Source organism: Macrosteles quadrilineatus, unplaced genomic scaffold (genome assembly GCF_028750875.1).
Source record: "Macrosteles quadrilineatus isolate MER2022 unplaced genomic scaffold, UCM_ALF_1.0 Scaffold_3__2_contigs__length_128488019, whole genome shotgun sequence".
NCBI lineage: Eukaryota > Metazoa > Arthropoda > Insecta > Hemiptera > Cicadellidae > Macrosteles > Macrosteles quadrilineatus.
In genome coordinates this window covers 121,877,477-121,889,513 of record NW_026542596.1, presented here as the reverse complement: position 1 = coordinate 121,889,513, position 12,037 = coordinate 121,877,477, and the positions used below count along the sequence as shown (strand labels likewise).

The window sequence follows — 12,037 nt, the reverse complement described above, 5'->3', positions numbered from 1 at the left end:
GTACTGTCACTAGCCAGAGCCAGTCGTCTACTGACAAAACAAAAGCCGTGACGTAACAGTGCAAAGAAAACGAAGTCAAAAGAAAGACTATTTATCCAGAGGTACCAGTTTAATTATTTATTGTTTATTCCATACCTAGTTTAAAATATATTTTAGTATTTTATTTACATAATAAATTATAAACAAAAGAAATATCTGATATAGTGTACAGATCTGTATCTTGTTCTTTTATTTTCCTGTGTCCTTTTTGTCATTCAGTAACAAAACAAAACAACACTTCTGATCGTCTGGTTCGGCATTGTATGGTCACCATTTAATTTTATTTTAAGTATCAAGTATCAGCAAGTCTACAAAGAGGTTAGGCCTAAATATTTTATAATTTTATGAAAGTTTTTATCAGTAAAATTATTTTTTTCTTAAGTTACATTGAGTTTCAAAAAAGATATTTCTAAGATCCAATACAATATTTACAAGACACAAACTACCATGAATTAATTTCTTTGGAAATTATCTGTAACAGTTTTATATTTTTGAATAAAGAAAATATATCTTTTTGTCTCTACTTCCTTGTTTCGTTACTTGCATTTTGTCAGCAATTGGAACAATCGGGTGGTGTAATAGGGGTGGGGGAGGGGGAGGGTCTATGACCTTGAGTGTCCCCGGGCCTGGCTCTGGTTGTGTAAGAGGGGCGGGGAGGGGAGGGGGAGGGTCTGTAACCTTGAGTGTCCCCGGGCCCGGCTGTGAGAGTGATTCATGGTTTTTTGTTTAAATTCTACTACCCTTCCCCCTTCCTTCCGAGAAAAAGACCCTACAGTTTCAAAAACATCACAGTATAAAAACATTGAGTTGTGTTGCTAATTAGGACACTATAATGTCTCTGCTGTCTGCTTATGTTGCCAAATTAGCATTTAACTTTCTTTTCTCTTGATTTAATATAATTTTCTATATATTAAGAGTTCCTTTTCAGGTGCCTAATAATTGTGATATTGTTTGACTTGAGTTTATGGATTTTTAATTCTTTTCATTTATTAGCTAAAATCAGTTGTTTTAGGATTTTAATCTCTTGCAATACCGTAGGTCTATAACTGTGTATGACATGATATATGCAATTTTTACAGTCTTTACTATAACTAACTATACCATAAACAATGTATGTGTGTTATTTACTGTTTTAGAGTTTTTAAAGTGAATTAGTTTACACACAATCTTTTCTTCAATGAGTTCTCCACTTGTCATGTTGCTTAGTCTATTACTATTTTAGGCCCTATAAAAAATAATTCCTAGGTATGTAAAGCTGTAGGCCTAGTAATGCCAATAATAAATAATTCTTTATTTATGATGATGTAACTAATAATGCTATTGTAAGTGTGAGGTTTTTATACTTAGGAGGTTAGGAGGCAGGGAATGAATGATTCATATTGCATGGTGGAAACATAGAATTTTTATTTTCTTCTTGCTTGCAGTCTTAAAGCCAGTCCACAGGCCCTAAACTTGAGATAAGGTTAATTGATTTGTTTATGATCCTTTTATATTAAGTTCCATTACAAACTTGTTGTAATATAGCTGTTTAGATATTTCAACAGTTATGAAAATGGGAAAGAATGGCTTGATAAAAAAAATATTTTCTTCTTTCTTGCAGTTGAGGCAACTCCTAAGCTGTAAATAAGTTATGAACATATACATAAATACAATCGTTTTTCATATGTTATTTTTAAGTAATATTATAAACACAGATAGGAGTTAAAAAAAAGAAAAAAAAATCTGGTAATTAATAATTTTTGGCCCGACCCGATTTTGGCCCGAAACCCGAGGACCAAAATTATCGGCCCGACCCGACCCGACCCGAACCAAAAAAGTCTGACCCGCAGACCCCTAACCAGGGTACATAATATTGTGTGTTTTATTTGTCTTCTGTAAGTTCTACCAGTTGCATACCTGTACAGCTGTATAGCTGCTATTCCTTAATTCTACAAATCAAAGTTCGGGCCTCAAACCTTTCCTTTTAAACAAAACTATTTACTGGGAAAAACTGAGTTCCTGTTCATAGTTTTATGAAAGGAATGTTTTTTTGTAATATTGCCTTATTTGTATCATGAAGAAAAAAAATGTTGGATCAAATAAACTTAACATAAAGTAAACGCTATGTTACTGCTGAACTGCCTTCATGTCTTAAAGAGATTAATTTAAGTGAAGGAGGGTTTTTTAAATCAACCCTTTTGTAGTCTAAAAGTAAAGAGTCTTTCATCCTAATGTCAGTAATCCTATCTCTTGTTAAAAAATATTAATGCTATACTTAAAATTACCATGGTACAAAATTTTAAACAAGATCCTTATGATGCAGGGGTGGTAATGAAAATCAATGGTAAAGTATCACTAATGTAGGCCTACCTGTTTGAAGGCCACATTGATATCCTTGCTAAGTTCCATGTCTTTGAACATTCCCTCCAGTTTGGAGGTGAAGCCTCCACCACATTCCTGCTTCAGCTTAGACAGCATGGACTTCTCTGCATCTACACTGGCGGACTTGCCTACCAGCAACCTCTTGGCCAAGTCCTGACAATCAATCAAGGTCATCATAATCACAATGTGAATAATATGGGATCATCTCATAACTCCAAGGTTTCACAACTCCAAGTGATCATAACTCCAAAGTTTCATAAGTTCAAGAGATCATAACTCCAAATTATATTTAATCCAAAGTTTCACAACTACAAGTACCCGAAAAAGGATAATTTCATTACTCCAAGAAAAATATAAGCGCAAGTGATCATAACTCCAAAGTTTCATAAGTCCAAGTGATCATAACTCCAAAGTTTCATAAGTCCAAGTAAAAATTAAACCAGAGTCTCATAACTCCAAAAGTTGAGTGGAGTCTCATATCTCCAAGTGGAATGTGTAGTACAGTCAGCGCCACAAGTTCCTGCGCTGTCCGCTCCGCTGTAAGTAATGCCACACTAGGCTGTTTCTGTCGCGCGATGATAATCGCGACGGGAATAGTCGCTGAGGGGTGCCACATTGACGCGACAATAATCGCGGTGTCACGACGTTTTTTGTAGCGCAAAAATTGACCCGGGGTGCCACACTGGTGGTAAAAATCGTCGGCTTTGGCAGTTGTCAAGGATCAAGTTTTAATTATATTAGTTTAACCAAACAAAAAACCATTTGTTATAAAAAATACAACGATCTAAAAAAATTATCACAAACCTACATATTATTTTAAAGGAAATTGCAAAACTCAACTGCATTATAAATTAATATTATTGAACACCAGAAAATATCTTAAAAATGCCTTTACTTATTTATGTAAATGTAAATACTACTAACACTTAACCAAAAGCTAGATGAAAATAACCACATTACTTTCATTATTTGACAGTGTACACATTAAGGGTTTCCAATTATTATGGATGTAATAGCTAAATCTGACCGTTTTAACTTTATATTCATTTGTACAGAGATACCCAACATTACACTAGGGGGGTATCTATACGCCGCAATGATTTTTCATTTTACAATGAATATTCACGCTCATAAAACATAATAAGGGAGTATGTTTTATCTATGATAATATGAAGTGGGTTGTAATTTCAGTAGTTTGATGTTTATATTCAGCTAACAACATATGCTCTTCTGTTATCCTGTGTTTTACCATAAATAGATGTTTTAGTATGCAATTGATACAAATTATTATTTGTATAAGTACGATGAAGCGTGGCTGCTGCGCGACTGACGGGAAAAACAGCCGAGTGTGGCAGGGTTGCCGGCGACAATTCCCGCCGAAGAAATAGGCCCAGTCCCATTCCAGCGCGGCTGTCGCGGGCGGCAACTCCACTGAGCGACAATTCCCGACCGGTGTGGCACCCTCCATTTGATCCCTTGAGTTATATTTTTTGCGCGACAGAAACCGCCCAACTCCAGCGACAAAAACAGCCTAGTGTGGCATTACCCTAATACTGTCAGCAGCCGTTGCCGCATCATTGTACAGTATCTATATACCTACCGTCGCCTGTCAAACGATTATGTAATTTTGTTATATACTTACATATTAATTAATTGCTATACTTCTTACTTCTATGCTAAAGGGACTTTAACCTTTAACTACTCGCGCGGGTTTTACTAACGTATGTACTCGCGTGGGGTGTTTTTGACACCCCGTTATTACATATTTGATATAATTGTATTAACACTAATAATTGGTAAATAAAATTTTTTGTTGTTATTCAAGTTTATTTTACTGTATACTGTTTCCAATATGAAAGAGTTATTTATTTTAAGTTATACAATGTAAATAATATATTTCTTTTACCAACTGCAATTTGTGTGTGTATTTGGTCAACTTTTGCATATAAACCATTTGTTGTATTAAAAAAATATGTACTTTGTCATTGAACTGTTTGATATTGAATAACTAGCATATGTACTATCCGGAAAATATATAATTTTTAAAAGATTATATTATGTCTGTGAATGGTAAAGGTATTATTTTTTCCTAAAATGTACTACTAAAAAAACAGTTTTTAGGGGGGGGGGGATCGTAATACACACAAGTTTTGTACAAACAAATTTATTTATATGTCAAAAACACTTGTTTGTTATCGAAATAAATGTAAATAAAAAATGTCCTTTCATTACTTTTAGAGTCTTTCGCAAAAAGGAAAAAACATTACCTTATACAGGAACTTGTACTTTTTACGAAACGTTAACACTCACGTGGGGAGTTGAAAACACCCTATACTTTGTAATACACATGTATTACCAAGTGAACACTAGAGATCGCACGGGGACTTTGGATGAGAAACGTTCACAGTTTTAACTTTACATTTCAGGTAATTTACACTATGTTTACAATGCAGTTGTCTGCTTGCAATATTGAGCAGATAGCAGACATAATAATCAAATAATTTTCTAAAGTCAATGTTACATATGTTTCTCGTAAATGAAATGCATACTTGCAGTATCCAATCTCATTAGTATATATTTTGTTTCAAATTAATGAAATGTCTAATTTCGTTATTCAAAGTCAATTACAAGTCTGGTTCAATTAAATGTATGTCTACTTCAAAGTATATATGTTTCATCTGGTTCTCATAAATTAAATGTCTATTTGCAGTAGCAGTATCCTAAATCAATAGTACACCAGCTTCACAAAAATGAGAAATTTACTTGCAGTATCCAATGTCAATGGTCCATTTGGTTCACATAAATAAGATGCCTATTTGCAGCATTCAAAGTCAATGATACTTCGGGTTCACTTAAACGAATTGTTTACTTGAAGTATACAAACTCAATGGTACATATCGTTCACATAAATAATTTGTCTACTTGCAGGATCAAAAGAAATGGTTAATTTGATTCCCATAAACGGAGTGCCGATTCGCAGTACATTAAGTCAATGTTACGTCTGGTTCACGTCAATGGAATGTCTACTTGCAGCATCTAAACTCAGTGGTATCTTCGGTTCATATTAATGGAAGTCCTAATTATTGCAGTACCTATTCTGCCTAAGTCTGCATTATTTAATTGTAAGTCTAGTTCACTGAAATGGAAAGCCTACTTGGAATTGCAAGTTAAATGGAAATATAACTCAATGGTAGGCTTATATTTGGTTAAAATGTAATGGATATTCAGATTATTTAAAGTCAAAGGTGTTTCAGCCTTATTCCGGCGACCATAATTATTGGTTGTTTTCATTTTGTAGTAAATTATGCTCAATGATATTAATCTTATTGTTCTTCCCTTTTTCTGTGTCCTATACGGTAATGTACTTTTTAAACGATTCTTTGACTAACATAATGTGGCTACAAGTGGAATAAAATTGTAGAATACACTAAAAACCATATAAGATGTTGAAAAATGATCAAATATTAACAAGAAATGTTTATTATATGGAACTGTTAGGTACGTAGTCTATGAGTTGAGTCTTAAACTCGTCGGAAATTATGACTTTCATTCGTTTTGAAATAAGTTATTTGTTTTTGAATAACTACTTGACTTCTTTGCAATTGATCGATTTCGAGCAACATGTACACTATACATTAAAACGTCACAAAGTGATTTATTTCACGATGCTAATCAATAACCATTTGACATATTTTCATGATTTTTGTGTTGCAAGAAACATCGTTACCCCTAGGACTGCCAATAACCGATACCGTATGTTTCAGTTCGAAAGACTATGACAACATACCTTAGTGTAGCAATAACACAAATAAGGTCCTCGATATCAATGCTTCTGTTTCATTCAATAAGATGTTTTATGACATTTCTTCAATTTGAGTCATGCCTATTTATATGTTATTACTATATACATTACAAATAAAACTGTGAGCAATACTCTTACAAAACTTGTACAACCTTTTTTTGTCCGAACATAATCCCCCAGATGAACATATTTCCTAGCATCAAAAACATATTTTTTCAAGTAAATAAAACAAACGCCAATTAATTGCATTGCCCAGCTCTTTCATTAAATAAACAGAATTAAATTATTCAAACTGCGAAAGCATAACAGACGTAGCCCGTTGAAATCGGCCTATGGGGACCTGAGAAATTAGTCCATACCTATAATATTCAGCAAATATGCACATTCTAAGCTCAAGTTTGATGTGCAGTATGCCTATATTTTTATTTGGTAAACTGCCATAACCACTTACATTTAATTTGATTGTATTTATATGCAATATTTATATTTATATTAATATTTATAGGCCTTTCTTACTTAAATTTACATTTTTTAAACGGGCAGTTCAGAAGACGGGGCACGGAAGCCACGTCATATTGGTAACATTGACAATTCGAAGTAAGCGGCAGGCAGGTTGCCAGTATGGATACTAAAAAAGTCCCACACGCCCCTGCTCGCCCCTCCACGCAACTCTCCACCAATTCCAGAACATGAAAGGATCCATAATGTCATATGGGTTCAAGTTATGACCAAATGTTACAGGACCACTTTTGTTAGCTGTATTGTTCTACACCTTTTAATTTTCTAACTCTTCTCTAGAGTCATTATTAAAAGAATTAATAAATATTTTCGTAATGAGCGACATTTCCTGCCTGTATGCTAAACGAAACGTGATACGTAGATCTATATAATTAATACGCGAACACGAAGTTTGTCGGTTGAACTCCTCCGTCATTTCTTGACCGATTTTATCCATTGACGTATCATTGGAAAGAGCGTGTCGCGTAGATTTGCAAACTGGTCTTGAACTGGATTTGAAAAAGTCCCTTGGGCTCTACCCCAGTGGCTTTGAAGGTCCCCATGTTATCCTAATGAAGATCATAATTGTTAAAATTTTGATCAGCTATATAATTTAATTGCTGTCAATATTTAAGCTGCATTTCAAAGAAAAGCGTCCTACAAAAATTAGATCTTTAAAAAATAAATCATTGAAAGAACCCATTTGCAAATTATTGAAACATTAAAAGTCATCTAGTAGAAGAAATAGAGATAATATTTTTTTAAAGAATTAACTATCTTCATTAGCCTGTATAATGAAGAACACCTACAAGATTCAGATTCCTACAAACTATGAACGAGGATGTTAGCTGAAGTGCTACAAATTTTATTATGAAACATGGACTTAACTTTGTGATCATTGCAGAGGAAACCCCTCTAAAGCCAAATAAATCTGGTACGTCAATGACATTAATCTATGTTTTCATAAAAGTCAAACAATTTTAATAATAGCCTATGAAAATATCCAAGAGCCCCTTACTAACATTTTACTGAAGGCTTTTAATTATTATTCATATAATGCTAAGGGAAACAAAAATCAACTGAACGACAGAAGGTCTTTAACTTTGCATTTTCTCAGTTAAATATAATTAACGTTATTGCAACTAAACAAAAAATACACCAATTGAACAAATAAAATTGTGACAGAAAACAGGAAGTCCTTATGGTGATGAAAACAGATTCTATCCTTATTAAAGAATGAATGAAATTTGTAAACTTACTGCTGGCGACAAGGGTGGTAGCATGCATAGGTTTATCAATAACGAAGATAAACATGGACAACCTTATGCGGCTATATATATATTTAGGAAATGTTGATTACTGTTATGTACATCGTGAGTATCTCCATATGATACACACCAGTAAGCTTAATATTAAATATAACTGGTTAACATTGATAAAATATTTGATACAGTATGTCTCATATCAAAACGTAGATTCGAGTACAATTAACTATTTGTTTGAAGTCCCCACGACAAAATGGGCAAACGTGTAAACCAAAATCTTTTGAACGAGTCTCTAAAAATTGATATTTGGGCTATAGTCTGATAAAACTGCGTCATTGAAGCAAATAGATTATATTGAAAATATTTTTTTTATGGGAATGTTGTCAGTGGGTTTGTAATTTATTCAATGTGTATCTTATGGTAAATTAAAAATATATATATTTGTGTCAAATATGCATTTTGGAATTTAAAATTTAGGAACAATGCAAATTAAATAATTTACTATCAACTAATACCATGAAGTTCTAGTTGTGCAGACTCTGTTCTTTAGCCATAGGTAGGCCTATTACAACATTAGCTATGGAATAGGTATTAGGATAATAATAGTACACAGTGTTTTGATTTTTTAACTTTTACTCTTATAATGATTTCCATAGCAACAGGGTAAATTATCACTCTGAATTCAATTTGATTGTGAATAACAAGTCTAATTATGAGTTCTGTGATCGATGTTGAATCCCTCGTTGAGAGGAAGCCCTCCAGGATGCGTGTCATCCTGCCTGACCTTGTCCGTGCCCTGCTCTACATAACAGGTATCATCTTGTGTATTTTCTTTCCTACAGTCCCGTTTGCTAAGTGGATCTCTGCCAAGTTGTGGGACCTTTTGAAGCAGCTTGTGAGCAAATACTGCAACACTCCTGAGATGCCAGACGACAACATAGCTTAACTGAGGTTTACATTTACCAGACATGGGCCACAACTACGGAATTGACTACGGAATTGACTACATTGACTGCTGACTAGACGGACTATTGACTACAGAATGCTGATTGCTGTCTGCTGACTTCTGACTACTAGCTCACGACTACTGACTACTTGACCAGAAGGCGGGCTGATGACCCAGGATCCCCTCACACTATCGTAACATCATATGGGAAGCCCGCCTACATCACATGACTCCGATCTACAATACTGACCAGATCTACTACACACTAGAGATTGAAGAAGAACTGCACTACAAGCACAATGACTACATACTTTGAGGGGGTCCAAACCCTGGTCTTGTTACTATCTAATTATTTCATCAATGTGAAACTGATGATTGAGGGCAAATATGAATTTCAGAGTTTTTTCACTAATAAACAGTTTTAAATAATGAATCTTAGGTTGTCTTTTGAATATTTTCTCTTAACAGGTTTAGGCCATTCGATAATAAAACTTAATAAATACTGACACATTTTAGTAGATGAAACAACAATTAAATAGTAACTGTTTAAACCAACATTAAATGTTTGACAGCTCTTTCTTTGTATAAGCTTGTGAATGGTAAAATAAATTCATAACATGTGAAATTTATCTGTAAAAGTTTGGAATAATCATAGGATAATAGAAATAATTACAGAGCGCATACTTTTCCTCAAACTTTGAAAGTAGGCTTGAAGCTCCTTTCAACAATTTTTTTCTTCCTAAATGAATTTACCTTGAAAGAACTATAGTATTTCCTTGATATAAAAAAATCTGAAATATCACAAAAAACTATAAAAGGATTCAGACTGCTTATCAAGATGCTTAAAGGCACTTTTTCCGCCACTGCACACACCGAAAGCCAAACAAGTCGGACACTGCAATCAGTTCGCATGTTGATAATTATCTTGAAAGCCAATCTTGGACTAATTTGTGATATTCAATAATAAAAATTCACAAAAAAGAACATTATCTAGTATTGTAGACTTTCATCAAATCAAAAACAAATATTTTAAATAATAATTGACCACCCTACACTTTACACAGTCCTGTGATGAACAAGAAATATTGAACTACACAAGATTATTACTTCTCAGACCGAATGGGCAAAAACATATTACAGCACCGGAAGAGCCAGGTAAACCTTGTGACCATTAGTCAATCAAGATGTAAAGACCACCCAGAAACCTCCTGTACCCTTGTGCGACGTGTACCTGGCTGTCCGAGGGACGGGGGCTCCCCAGGGGGTCGGGACAGTGGAGAATGGACAGTGTAGAACACGCAAGGCGAAGACATTATTAGTGATGGATCTTGGTTTGTCTGAGTGATTTGTAAATGGATTTCTTTACGTATCCAGCAAATATGAGCCAGTACTACAGTACGAAGGTGAACAGTACTGATAAAATGTTTGCGGCAGTTAACAGAATCCCACTAATTTTACTACAGTATATACTTTCGATTATTATTACTATTATCTCTCTTGTGAGGTTTACAAAAATAAATTTCACTGGCTATTAGAATAGCCTACATTAAATTATGTTTCTTAAATAAGATCCTTCTTGTGTCTGCTTATTTATTCTCCTTATTGGTATGACAAGTATTAGCTATATCTATATATTAATAGGCAAATATGTTTCTTTAAGGCCCTTTTCTCAGCTCGTGTGCATCGCAAGGAAAATCTACGCATACTGTTAGAAACATATTTTCCTGAAGATAAACAAAACAACTTAATAAATTTAAAAAAATGATGAAAAATAAGTACGAAAACGAATTTAACATAAACAAAAAACTAACATTTGGATTATGAGTTAAAATTCTGGTGACGCAATAACAACGATAAATATACAGAAAATCAAAACAAATTGAAGACTGGTACACAATCATCACATGTTTGATTTTCAGGATGAATATAGATAAGTTCATATTTTATTTAGATTGTGGTCGAGTTTTGACCACTGGACGACATCAATTCTTATATTAAAGTACTTAACTCATTAAGGTACTTAAATAATACCTAAATGATAAATACCTTCTATTTAACTCAAATAAAACATTCTGGTATTAAGTATAGATGTATTTACTCAAAAACATATTTCTATGATAATTTAGTCTCGAAATCCAAATGTTTAGACCTATCTATAGATAATATCCTCTTGTTTGGATCATACAAATGTAGATAGTATTTTTAAAATTTTAAATATGGTATTTTTTTTATTAAACTCATTATGCACTACAGACATGTTGCGTACAATTTACTTTGCTAACATACACTCTCATATTTGTTAAGGAATAAAGATTTATGAGGGAACAAGTAATTGTAACTATAATCAAATTTTATATTTACAAATGAATGCTACAAGATGAAACCTTAACGTGGATTAATCCTGTGTACATTTTTTCCGAAAAATAGGAGATGAAAAATAGTGGAAAAAAGGCACTACGACTTATTTGCGTTGTGCATCACGAATATTATGTAGAAAAAAATTTTGAAATTTCGTACATACAGCTGAAGAAGTTAAGACTATATATTTTTCATAGTTTAGAAATTTTAAAACGTGAACTAATACTGTATTTCCTTAATATTGTTGTTGGAAGACGGCAATTGCTAAAATACCGTGCGCGTAAACTAATTCATTCATACCTCGTGGTGGTCATCTAAGTCGATTATTGGACAAACTAAAAGTCTTACGAAAAAATGTTTGGAACAAAAATTGAAGAACATCTTATAATCTATACTTTTCTCGCTGATAGTTTTCATCTGACCAAAAAATAAAAAAAATCCTCGCTCACTTACTTTTTCATGTTTACATTGAACAACCTTTTCATATTTTCCATTATTAAACATTAATCATCTGCACGAACTAAATTGTATTTATATAATATTAAACATCAGTTTACGCAGAATTTAAATATGTAAATATCATCCTCTCACTATTTGTATTACAATTTAGACGAACGTGCAAAGCGACAGGGAACGCACCACTTCGAATAGTCTTGCCAACATCGGAAACTCTCTTCCAGCATGTGTGTGTGTAATGGGTGCGTGTGTGTGCGTACGTTATCGTTTCCTGCACGGACTGTACCCATTGTCACTTGGAGTTATGAAACT

General features: G+C 33.5%; 1 protein-coding gene across 1 annotated transcript in view; it reads right to left on the bottom strand.

Annotated features, from left to right (window-relative positions):
• The window catches only part of LOC128990008 (cullin-4A-like), a 38,317-nt gene that overhangs the window by 4,827 nt on the left and 21,453 nt on the right, over positions 1-12,037 (bottom strand). The window contains exon 9 of the mRNA XM_054412216.1: positions 2,389-2,553. Within this exon, the coding sequence (XP_054268191.1) occupies positions 2,389-2,553 (165 nt within the window). The remainder of the gene's footprint in view (positions 1-2,388; positions 2,554-12,037) is intronic.